The sequence below is a fragment of the Vespula pensylvanica genome, chromosome 7 (assembly GCF_014466175.1).
Source record: "Vespula pensylvanica isolate Volc-1 chromosome 7, ASM1446617v1, whole genome shotgun sequence".
Lineage (NCBI taxonomy): Eukaryota > Metazoa > Arthropoda > Insecta > Hymenoptera > Vespidae > Vespula > Vespula pensylvanica.
Window position 1 is genome coordinate 751,197 of NC_057691.1, and position 13,065 is coordinate 764,261.

General features: G+C 39.1%; 1 protein-coding gene across 5 annotated transcripts in view; it reads right to left on the minus strand.

The window, feature by feature from the left end:
- The window catches only part of LOC122630756 (proline-rich protein 2-like), a 48,001-nt gene that overhangs the window by 24,480 nt on the left and 10,456 nt on the right, over positions 1 to 13,065 (minus strand). The window contains exon 3 of one of the 5 annotated variants that reach the window (XM_043815618.1): positions 820 to 857. The exons of 1 other annotated variant lie outside the window; for it this stretch is intronic. In XM_043815618.1, the coding sequence (XP_043671553.1) occupies positions 839 to 857 (19 nt within the window). In that variant the 3' untranslated portion in view covers positions 820 to 838. Of the gene's footprint in view, positions 1 to 819; positions 861 to 2,890; positions 3,775 to 10,270; positions 10,539 to 13,065 lie in introns of those variants that run through there. 3 more of the 5 variants (XM_043815617.1, XM_043815612.1, XM_043815613.1) reach the window with 3 other exon arrangements.

Below are 13,065 nucleotides of genomic sequence, written 5' to 3' on the forward strand. Positions count from 1 at the left end.
ATATAAAATTGAAATTAATCGTTAAGTTACATTTTAACGTATATATATGAATTATATTATATAAAACCGTATAAACGTTACAAAGAAAAGAATAGTATTAATCGTACGAGCACATTTAATCCTGTAAGCATGAAATAAATAATATTTTGAAATTAATTGATCTGTTACATTTTAACATAAGTATATAAATTAAATTATATAAAACTATACAAACAATGTAAAGAAAAGAGTAGTATTAATCATACGAGTACATTTAATCCTGTAAGTATGAAATATATAAAACTTTGAAATTAATTGATCAGTAATATTTTAACGTTGAGCTAATAAATTAAATTACATGTAAAACTATATGTATAAATTACATATGAGAAAAAGAAAAGAAGGAAAGAAAGAAAGAAGAAAAAAAAAAAAAAGAAAGAAAGAAAGAAAGAAAGAAAAATAAGAGAAGAGAAAACGAAACGATATTAAAATTATACAAGGTCGTATATAACCCTGTAAATACAAAACAAATAAAACTTTGAAACTAGAGAGTTTTGATCTGTAACATATTAAACTAAGGATGCAAACTAATTTATATAAAACTGTATAAACAAAATGATAAGACACCGATTAAATTACCTCCGTCTTTGTACGATAAAACGTTTAATAGATCATTCAAACGTTTCATTCATTTCATTCATTCCATTTAAACACTTGATACATTAATTATCCAAATGATTAAAAAATCTTTATCAAAATTGATTACGAAGTTATTAATTCTTTTTTCTTCTTTCTCCTCCTCCTCCTCCTCCTCCTCCTCCTCCTCCTCCTCCTTCTCCTCCTCCTCCTCTTCCTTTTATCATCCTCTTCTTCCTCTTCTTCTAAACGAAACAAAATACGTAAGAAATTCTTTGCGAATAAGTTGAGAGACACTGCACGACGTGAAGCATGGACAAGTGCACCGAGCGAAGATGTGTGCGTAGCAACGCTTATATACGTCCCTGACGGTGTTTCTCATGCACGCGAGCACGTATACACGCGCGCGCGCGCGAGCGTACTTGTATGAAGTACGCGAGTGTGAACGTAGCCACCGACGAACGTACCGCACCCTCCTCCACCTTCTCTCTTCCTATCTATACACCTAACTAGCTATGTACGGAGTATCTACTACGCTACATAAACATATTACATAGGAACGAGGATGAGGGAGAGGAGAGATCACAAACAGGGTGTCCTGAAAAAAAATTCCGTGGGAATTTCCTCCTCTTCGAATCTATCCTCGAATAATATAAATATCGACCAATGAGTTTTTCTTGGAAGGATGCGATTAAAAAATTAGGATATTTCTTTTTTTCTTTATTTCTTTTTCTTTTCTTTTTTTTTTTTTTGTTTTTTTTAAATAGACCTGTACTAATCTCTTGGGTCTGTTTAGTATATGAATTGAAAATATTACGAAAAGGCCGCACCCCGAAAGAAATTTATAGTTTTGTGTTTTTTGTATGATATATAATAATATATAATAACGTACGACAAATATGTTTTAAATATATAAAAATATTCCTACGTCTTTCATATTTATGATAAAAGGGAAAAAAAAAAAAAAAAAAAAAAAAAAAAGAAGCTCAAAGAAACGAGAAAACATTTATTTATCCGTACTGTACCCCTCATATCGGACGTTTAGTATATCTAACCAGACTAAACATTGCAAATGTAAAAAGTATGATTTTAACTGATGAAAATGATCAATTTTCCAGATCCAATCACCGGCACGAATCATTAAAATAATCAATAACTTGTTAAATAATAATGAACTCTGATCGCGGTTGGAACGAAAAGTACCTAATTAGAGAGGGACATAGAAAATTGGTGGAAATTTTGGGACAAAATATGAAACTTACAATTGGTTCGATGGCACGGTGGTGGAGGGTGGAGGATGAAGAGTAGAGGGTGGAGAGTAGAGAGGTGAGGAGATGAGGTGAGGAGAGGATGATGGTGGCCAGCAGGAGCTCGTTATAAACTAAAGAAAAAATTCCACGGCAAATTACGCGAAGGGAACGTACATAGGATAGTAATATTCGCGCGCACGCGTGCTCATCTCCTATCGTCGGTACCGCACCTTCACCCTTTGTCCATATCGCGCAATTAAATTTAATCAAAAACACGAGGGAGACAGAGGGCGTGAGAGTAACGTCGTAGGTAGCTACGATACGGTAGAATAGTAAGAGAAAGAGAGAAAGAGAAAACAGTACGGGTCGTTTACTTTCTTCACCACCGCGTACATCCAAGGTGAGTACACCGGCGGCTATATATGTACCAGGAATAACGCATGTATACATAAGGCATAGATATGTGGCCCAACACGCGCCCGTACATAATGTGATATAAACACACGTATCCACAGTCCTATGTACATGACCTCGCGTGGGTGTAGGTGAGACCGGGGAAAAGGTAGGTGGTGGTAGAGAGAGAGAGGAGAGAGAAGAGAGAGAGAGAGAGAGAGAGAGAGAGTATATGTATGTATGTGTATACATATTATATCTGTATGGGTGTGTGTATATATATGTATGTATATGTGAGTGAGAGAGAGAGAGAGAGAGAGAGAGAGAGAGAGAGAGAGAGAGAGGTGGTTGGTGGAGGTGGGATGCAAGAGAAGAGTGGGGAGAAGGAGAAGTGGGAGGAGTGGGAGGACGAAAAGCAGCGGAATAACTATTGACCGACGAGGTATTAACGAGCGGCACTACTATTGACGACGGATCGCTCTGATGAGGAACACAGCAAAGAAAGGCGAAATAAAAAAATTTCTAGCTGGATCCACGATGCATATATATATATATAATATATATGCATATATATGTATATGTATATGTATATGTATATGTATATGTATACGCTACATATGTAAACGGTCACATAGGGTTTTATATATACGTGTATAACGTCGAGGAAAAAATTTCAACGCGGGTCAAGCGAACGTTTTGTCGAATGGGGTGTCGTTTGGACTCGCTGATAAAAAGGGAGAGACAGGGTGAATCTAGCAATGACAGAGTTTGCTTTGCTAGTCCTTAACAAGTGTAATACCGGCTGTGCTGCTTACCAGCAAGATTAGACGATTTAAAGGGCTCAAATAATTGTTTAATATCTCGTTTATTCTGTTCCGTAGAGTCCACTAGAATTGACGTTTTTAACTTATACGTCTCTTTTCTATCCGATAAGTATCCTTTTTCTATGCTCAGATTCGATGTTTCTCACACGGGAAACATGAAACACAAAAGGGAGGTGTACAGAGGTTAAACAGGGATGAAGACCGAGCTAAAGGTAGACGGAAAGTGCTGGGCGAGGGGGATGGATTGATAGAGAAAGAAAGAAGGAGATGGAAAAAGAGATAGATAGAGATACATGGAATTTCTTCTCAAGTGTACATGAAGCGCAAATGTAGAGAAAAAGAAGCGTCAGAGATGAGACGTGCGAGCTGGCAATCGAGGTAGAAGAAAGAAAGAGAGAAAGAGAAAGAGAGAGAGAGAGAGAGAGAGAGAGAGAGAGAGAGAAAGAGAGATGATAAGAGAGTCCGTGGAGAATATTAAAAAGCGTTTTTAATTATTTTCATTTTTCATTTATTTACACCCCTACACCCGCATGCCCGGGAAAAATGCAGGGCGTAGTCAACGTCGTCCTTCTCATCGTCGTCGTCGTCGTCGCGCCAGTCTACCGTGCAATCTACCGTCTCTCTTGCTCGCCAAGAGGGGAAAATATTGCAACGCTCCTGGACGCGGTTCGAAACGACAGAAAGCCCTCACCCTGTGCAAGACAGACAGAGATAGAGAGAAAAAGAGAAAAAGAGAAAGAGAGAGAGAGAGAGAGAGAGAGAGAGAGAGAGAGAGAGAGAGAGAGAACGAGAACGTAGAAATCGTGGAAACGCGGACAATTATTGTTCGCTCGACGGTCGAACGAATCGCGGTACTGGCTGACAAATTCATCGCCACCAGTAGAGTACCAACCAGCACCAGTACCAGTACCAGTACCTAGCAGTATGCCCACCCTGAGATAATATGGAACTACTATATTCCAAAGCTTCTTATAACGATTTTCCATACTTCCTTCTTTGGCGAAATCCTTAAAAATGTGATGATTATTATTAGGATTATTCGAAATTTCAAGGAATCCTCGAAATCGAATTTAAGGATAGTGTCGATGTATTTTACTGATAGTATTTCTTTCGGTGAATCGTTAACGCGTTTGAAAAGATGCGAATCAAGAAGTAAATCAAGAAGCTGATCCGATGGATCTTCGATCGTGGAGGAGGACACACATCACCTGTCCTAAAAGAGAACAGGCTAGTTTTGTTTCATGACAAGGAGCTTCGTTAACGCGCATGAAACAAACGAGAACGTAGCGTAGTTGCAAAGAGGAAGGATAAGAAAAAAAGAAAACGAAGAAGAAGAAGAAGAAGAAGAAGAAGAAGAAGAAGAAGAAGAAGAAGAAGAAGAAGAAGAAGAAGAAGAAGGTGAGGAGGATAACACGAGGTGCATCGAACGTGTGATACGAAAGAGAGTACGGAGTGAGGTAGGCGAGGAAAGAGGTGGAAAGAATCGACATCGCAACAAGATGACAATAGTTCTTCTGGGCAACCGCTGAACTTTTGCACCAATGGACAATGATATCGCGGTGACGGAGCGCACCGCGACGACAAAACTTTGTCCGGTTTTACATCAGGATCGGTTCGTCCTCCGTGATCCCCACTCGTTCTCTACTTCTCCGTCGCTTTCTCTCTCTTTCTCTCTCTCTCTCTCTCTCTCTCTCTTCCTATCTTTCTACCTCTCCTTTTTCAACTACCGGCCCTGCCAGCAAGGCCCAACCCGCTTCCGAGAACACATCTACATCTCGAGAAACCGGCCGAATTTTTATTCTCCTAGACGGCACGGGTCCAAGAAGAAAACAACTATTTTTCTGCCAATTACCTGGCGGTAGAGAAAAGAAAGATAACGCGGAAGGGATCGAAAGAAAAAATTGGGAGGGAGGAACAGTGGGGTGATGTTGGTGGAGAGAACCCGATCCTCTATAAAAAAAAATAAAAAAATAAAATAAAACATAAAAAAAAAAAAAAGAAGAAACGAGAAAAAAGAAATCAAAGTATCTTGACAGAAGAACTTGATCGAATCCGTCCTTGTTAACGGATTGTTAAAATAGAAATCCCCAAAGAGAATACCGTAAGTGATTTATTTCGGGCGAGTTAATAATTACGATATCGTTATTAAGTAAATGCGCATTGTTCTCGCGTAGGTGACCTGAAAATTCGACGGCTCTGCTTCTGGCTCGTTCCGCGAAGATGTGCGAAGCCAAACGCGAGAAGGGGGAATAAGCATTGCTAAAAGCTAAAAGGATCCCTTGAGTAAGAAAGCTGCGGCTGAAAGGGAAGACTAGACGTCGACGATATGCTGATTAAGTCTTCCATGGTATCCGTAGGCAAGGTATATTAAATAGTTGTAAAGAGACATCTTCCCATGCTTTAACTAACTTTCATGATTAAACGACGAACGACGGAGTTTTCCCCTCCGATAAAAAGCAACCCCTAGATAATCAATCCTTCCCTTTCGACCGCTGGCATTTATCATTTCGCTGTAATATATTTGCTGATGCGCTTGAAAAAAAAAAGAAGAAGAAGAAGAAGAGAGAGAAAGAAAAAGAAAAAAAGAAAGAGTGCTTGCACATTTTTCCTTGATGATAAGGGACAGGATCTAAAAATAGAAAACTAGGACTTTTCCAAGAAACTATCTACTAACTTAAACAAAAAAATAATCCGCTAGGGTGAATCGAACAAAAGGGAAACAATACACACACACACACACATACGTTGTGTCGCAGTCGGGTCAATCTAAAGATTGTCTTCTAGCGCGAGTCGGGACGGGAGAAAAATTATTCCTTCGTGATTCCCTTGTCATGGAGTTCAGCAGGCTTCCAAGGACGTTGAATATCTCGTCTTTTGTCGGAAAAAATAAGTAAGAAGAAGAGAAGATGCAAATGTATTCGTTTCACGGCGAACTCAAGCGCGGGATGCGTGCACGCGTGAAGGAGAAGAGAGATAGATAGATAGATAGATAGGTAGATAGAGAGAGAGAGAGAGAGAGAGAGAAGTAGCGAGGAGTAAGGAAGGAGAGGGTGGAAGGCCAGTCGACGTCGCGCCGACAGGTGATCGCATACACACGACGATGGAATTCAAGGTGGAGGTGAATTACCTGGTCGGGATTTGAGGTTAGGTCGGCACAATCCTGAGTGACCCTGACTCGATGGACTACCGACGTGTATCTCCTTCGTTTCGCATCCTTGATCGATGAAGCGCATGTTACCTAACGTTTCCTCGGTTCGACGATCGATCCAACACGTGCGAAATACGATTGACATACGATGCTATACGATTAAATAATCGTTATAATAATCCATAGGGAGTCTTTTGAAATTTGATTTAACGATGAAAACAATAGCTGTGCGAACTTTGTTAGAATATAACAGAGAGGATAATCGATAAATCCAAAAACTAAACTTGTTATCGAGATTTCGTGAAACGTTTTATCCCCTTTGACAAGAGAATTATTACGAATTGTCCTAATAAGTTTCAAGCTTAAACTTACGTCAGAAGAAACTAACTCGCGTTTCGATTACCATCCTCTAGTCTAAGGATGATTGCTGAAGTCTTAAAGCGCCATAGCCAATCTCCGCACAAGCTTCGCCCACGTGCTCCCAGAGTTAACTTAATTACGGCCAATTAAGCGTCAATTAACCGCGTGGCACACGCGGCTCATATGTAAACCCCTCTACGTACGTATATATGTATACACGTATATACATACGTGCATATATACATATATCTATTCTCTCTATCTTTCTCGCTCAGTCCAACTGTCCGTCAAATTAACGACGTACCGACGACGGCATGCGAGAGTTTAAAGACATAAATGCGACGAGCATGAGAGAGCTCTCTATCTCTTTCTTCAATGTACGCACGTACATACGTACATACGTACGTACGTACGTACGTACGTTCCTTCCTTCCTTCCTTCCTTCCTTCCTTCCTTCCTTCCTTCGCTCGGATGAAAGTGGTGAAAACGAAATTAACCAAGTGACACGGTTATTTACGACGCTAAAATAAAAAAAAAAGTTCCGCTTGCCGCCTGTACTCGGGTAAGTATTAAATCTAGACGCGAATGGTATGAAACTTCTTAAAGTCGGGCCAAATGCAAGCTACCCTAGGTGAACGATATGACCCTTTTATTTTTTATTTTTGTATTTTTCTTTACGACTTCTGGATAACGACAACGACTTTTTATTTTCTTCCGGTAACCATCTGTTTTAAATTAAATACAGATCAACGTAGAAGGACAGGAAGTTCAACGTTCGTTCGGATCTACTTTTTCTCTTTTGCGTCAACGCGTACGATTTCTTTCGTGCAATTAGAATCGATTGATACAGATCGATAAAATTTTATTATCAGGTCCCAACGTTTCCTTTCCCTTCGTTTTTACTTTTCCTTCCTTCTTTTTTATTTCTCACAATAAGATCCGATAGACCGATATGCGACTTGGACCACGTGCTGCTTAATGAAGTGGGACCGAAAGGAGCCAAAAAGAATCGTTATGAAGGCTGAATGAGGAGATAGAGAAACGAGAGAAGGGCAAAAATGAAGGAGTGGGAGGGAAAAGGTTGAGAGAGAGAGAGAGAGAGAGAGAGAGAGAGAGAGAGAGAGAGAGACAGAAAGAGGAGTAAAAAGTGAGCATGAGACGAGCTCAAAGGCAATGGGGCGACAAAAGTCAGTGGCGCTAAAAGCGCCACCGTCGTCGTGGTAGGCGCATGAATAATAATCCGTGATTAATAGAGCGCTAAGCTGCCGGCGACTCGCGGCATGAATGGCCGTAGTACTATTAAGCGCCGCGTATATTATACCTACGGCAATGTATACGCAGATCTAGCTGTATGTCACAGTGTGCGTCAGCGTCTGTATTCCGCGGCGCTATTACAACCACCGATACGGCTGTTCTCCTGCGTTACGGGTCGAAGAGGTTGTCCCAAAAAGATAAGCCACGCTTCGAAAATACCTTTCCATTTAACCGCAACTCGATAATCCTTTCTCCGTTTCAACGATTCGTTTGTTAACTCCTAATAAACAGCGTTTTAACAAATCGAGTAACGTAATCCTTTTATTTCTTTATTTTTTCTCTAAATGACGGTACGCTCTTTCACAACAGATCCTTTCAAAATGTATTACTTACTATTCTATTTTATTCTAAAAAATTTCTATTCGTTCTATTCTGTTTCTTTCCTCTTTTTCTTTTTTTTTTTTTTTATAAAAAAGAGAAAAAGAATGGACTCCTTAGAATTTCGTTGTTTATCGTTCATAGGCCGTTTGTAAGCTCCCAGAAATGAATGTAATCGGTAACCAAGATGATAGTGCGAAACTATGGATTCTCGGGAAAGCAAGAGTGTAATTTTGGAGCTAGCCATGACCACGGTCATCGGCTGGTATAGTTCGCCTTAGTAATACGTAGTACATATAAGTGGTAAGTAGGTATGCGCAAACGGCAAACAAGAAGTAGCTACCGGCTGCTTCCACAGGTGGTCGGGTCACGAACTGACCCCACTCCATTGCTCCACCTTTCTCTTGCCTTCTCTACCCCTTCCCGCTTCATCCTGAAACCCTCTCTCTTTCTCTTTCTCGCGTGTGCGCGCGCGCTCGTTAGAATCCTGCTTGACCTGTGCTAGGATAGGTTGGATGTACAAGTCGGTGGTACTGGGTCGAGTGAGCTGTCGAAAGATGGAGGAGGTGACGTCGTGGACATTACATCGACGCGACTTCAATCCCTTTGCCCTTTTACAGAATTTCACTAGGACGCAGTTTCCTTCGTCAAATTGAATATCGATCAAACGTAATCCGAAAGAAAAAGAAAAAGAAAAAAGAAATAAAACAAGGAAAAAGAAAAAAGTATAAATATTACGATCAAAATATTGTCAAATAATAATTCATAAAATAATTTTCGTTCGACGTAACACATAGCAAACGAAAAGGAAATATGAACGACTATCTATCATTTTTGGTAGCAACTCGTACGACAGAAATTAAGCGATGCATTTCGTTTTCCCGCACGTAATGGCGACTGACCTAATTTCTGTGCGGGGCCTCCGAGATAAAATTTATCTTGCACTCAGAATCTCGGTATAATACATCGAGAGGTACTTCGACTACTGCAAAATTTATGCTCACGGAAATGTCACGATAATACGCACTGCGTACGGTTGAAAGTACGGAGCCTCGAGAAACTTTAGAAAACTTTGGATCCCGTTGAACTTTCCGTGCTTCGAACTTCGTCACCGTCGTTAACCAACAGCGAGGAACGAAACCCCGCTCGAGAACGGAGCATCCTTTCCCTGTTTGATCGAATCTTTCCAAACGAAAAAGAAAACAAGAGAAGAAAGAAAAGAAAGAAACGAAGAAATAAATATAAATAAATAAATAAATAAATAAATAGAACGAAAAAACATAAAAAAGTAAAAAAAAAAAAAATTAAAAAAAAAAAAAATAAAAATAAAAAATTTCTCGCCCAAAATAATGCATGATCGCGCTCGAGAAAGAAAATTTTGACCTTAAGGGTTTAGGTTGGGATGTCGATAAAACTGAACATAAAGTACAAGGGAGCATTCTTAAAAGTCCATCCTGGTAATTCGCCGTAGGATAAAAGGGCGTTTCGAGAGCAAACGAAGAAGAGAGTGAACCAGTTTGGACCGATCCGGAGGAAGTACACGTTCAACATCGGAAGAGAAAGAGATAGAGGGAACCCGGTTGCGTCGCTCGGTTGCCCGGTTGCCTTCGCCCGTAGGATGCTGAAGGCACTGCGGTTGCCATGGCAACCCACCACCACCGCAGCCCGATGTAATTATTTGAAAAACGCCCGCCGCAGCTCCATCCACCGCCCACCACCCCGGGGTTGCTGCTGCTGCCGGTACAGAATGACGCAAAAGTAGCCGGTTCACCTTTCTCTCTTTCTCTCTCTCTCTCTCTCTCTCTCTCTCTCGCTCTCTCTCTTCTTAACCTTCTTAAAAATTCAAAGAATTTTCTACAACGGAGGAAAAATTATTCTTTACGATTATAAAAACTTTCATCGCGAAGAACAATTTTCTATATCCCAAATACTTTATTTCATTGACAGAAACATCAATAATATTTCTCATATCTAACCGCGATCGTACAAGGAAAAAAAAAAAAAAAAAAAAAAACAAAGAAAGAGTAATAAAGAAAAACACGTTTTCAACAATTCGATCAATTTTATCGTTCGATTCATCTTCAATCGACTAATTCGATATATTAATTATCCTTTTACTATCTTAAAATCTTCTCTCAAAACCTTTCTTACCGTGATGCTTAATCGGTGCATCAGAATTTGGGTGGCGTACGACACAGTGTACTTGAGAATATTAATATTCATGCATCTCCAAAGACGCGGTGGGGGTTCTTCAAGTCCTCGAGCATTCGTGTTGGATATTTCTCAAGGGAAAATTTGTGGAGTCGAGCGGTAGTGCTTGAAATAAAGAGACAAGGGACGATTGCATAAACTGGTAAATGCCATTCATGAGGAATATAAGATGTTGACTGTTCTTTTCTATTTTCTTTTCTTTTTTTCTTTTTTTTTTTTTTTTTTATCTTTTTCTTTCTTATTATAGTACAATTTCTCATTCTAAATCCTTAGATTTTTAATTCCGAACGTATCATAACATTTGCCACTATAGAATCATTTAATCACATTAATTTCTTCAACTTATATATGCAAACTTTTTCAATTTTTCACCTTAAGAATATTCAATCTTTCTCTTTCTCTCTTTCACTCTTTCTCTCTCTCTTTCTTTCTCTCTCAGATCTAGCCACATGGGAACGACATCTACCCCAACGATCTCTTTGAACTTACAAATAACAAGTTACCCAAAGTAGCAAGCGTAGGTTTTGTGAATGTACGCGCCACTTAGCGGTTTTAACGTATTCTCCCTTTTAACTTAAAAAAGTAGAAATTATTCTTGTCAAAGAGATATAACACGGGAATGGGCTATTGTTAAGCGGTTCTTCAACGTCAACGTAGAACAATTAAAAACGACACCCAGCCTTAACGATATACATACCCACGTCCCATGAATTTCGAAAGTTCTCCGAACTTTTGTAAGCATCGTTATTAAAAAGAAGGGTAAGACCAAAGAATGATGTATAACCTAAAAGAGAGAGAGAGAGAGAGAAAAAGAAAAAAAAAGGGGATGAAACGACAGTAGGGAGAAAAATTTAGCCCCCATCAAGTTAACTTTTAGATCGGAATGTATCTGAAGACTGCACCCCTTTTACATACACTTCCGCATCCTATATACGTAGTACCTGAATACTCAAGGGTGTACATAACGCGACTGTCGCGGTTTGGGGTCAAAAATCGCGAACTCGTGGTATATACACAGACGGATCGTTTAGTCACTTCAAGAAGAAAATCTTGTGGGAATAAAATCGATCAAGAATGAGATGTTATTAAAAGTGAGAAGGAGAAAGAAAAGAAAAGAAAAGAAAAGAAAAGAAAAGAAAAGAAAAGAAAAGAAAGGCATTTTCAAAAGCATTTCAAAAGATCGATGATCCTACCTAGTCTAAGAAAAATACAAATTTTTTTCTTAACAACGTTTCAACGTTCTAACGAAGAACAGATATTGGACATAGTTAACGAAATTAATAAAAAAAAAATAATTTCATGGCTGATCAGAGAAGACTTTCCACGTGTTTCAGAGCGTGATTTGAGCAACGTGTCGTGGCAAAGGGAGGAAAGGATAGTGAAGTTGGAACGATGAGAAGACGAAAGGAGAGAGAGAGAGAGAGAGAGAGAGAGAGAGAGAGAGAGAGAAAGGAAAAGGAAGAAGGGGAGAGAGAGAGAGAGAGAGAGAGAGAGAGGACCGTGGCGATGCTCACTTGTTGCTCGCTCGACTAATTGCCAAGTAATTGGCCCCGTACCCCCGCTCGTATAAAGTTTGCTTCATTGTCTTTAATAACGCCGTGACCTGCGCTAATGGCTCACGTCGCATTCGTCGAGAAAGGGAGAACGGCCGCCGGTTTCGATGACAAGGATCGACTAGTTCGCACGAGAGAAAGAAAGAGAAAGAAAGAATAAGAAGAAAAGAGAGAGAGAGAGAGAGAGAGAGAGAGAGAATGAGTAACTGACGAAGGAATGGAAAAGGGTGCGGAACGAGTACAGTCGACTGGAATAATTATCAGCCGTTGGTAGTAAATAAGCTTAAAAATATCTAATATGTTCTCCAAAATGATAATTATTATGAAAGGGAGAAAGGTTTTATTTCTTGTTTTATTTTATTTTTTGTTTCTTTTTTTTTTTTTTGTTTTGTTTTTTCTTTATCAGATTTGAACGAAATATATCAATGACTAAATTCGAACGAATGCGATCGTATTATGTATATATAAATGGATCGTGTTTAAGTCCTTTTATATTATAGTATAAGGGATAAAATCGTAGTGACTTTCGTTTGATGTTATAGATATTATTAATAATATGGCAATGGGATTAATGATGTATATATTAGTATTAAGTATACCTACTAAACATTATTGAGATTATTTCTAAAAGTTTCTATCATATATATATATACATATATACATTCTATATATATATATATATATATATATAGATCTAATGATAATACAGTTACTTCTTAAATGCCTGTCAAATTCGAGAAAGGAGAAACGTTAAAGTGAGGACCTAACATCCGCGAGTCCCCATGAGCTGGGAACACAATCCGTGCACGCGAGACCAGATGTGCGATTGTGCGAAGAATTGAGAGTGAGTCATTCCTCGATGGCACACGAGGGAGTATAAACGGACGTTAGTGTAATGGTTTCTGTACCTACACGATTGTGAACACGTTTCACGTTATATAGAACGACGACGTTCTTTCAAAAATAATTACTTTCGCGGGAATAATCAATTTTATATTCTAAATTCTACATTCTATCGGAATCTTTATACTTCGTAGATTCAATTTTGTTTCGCGCTAATTCGATACAATAAAAAAAAA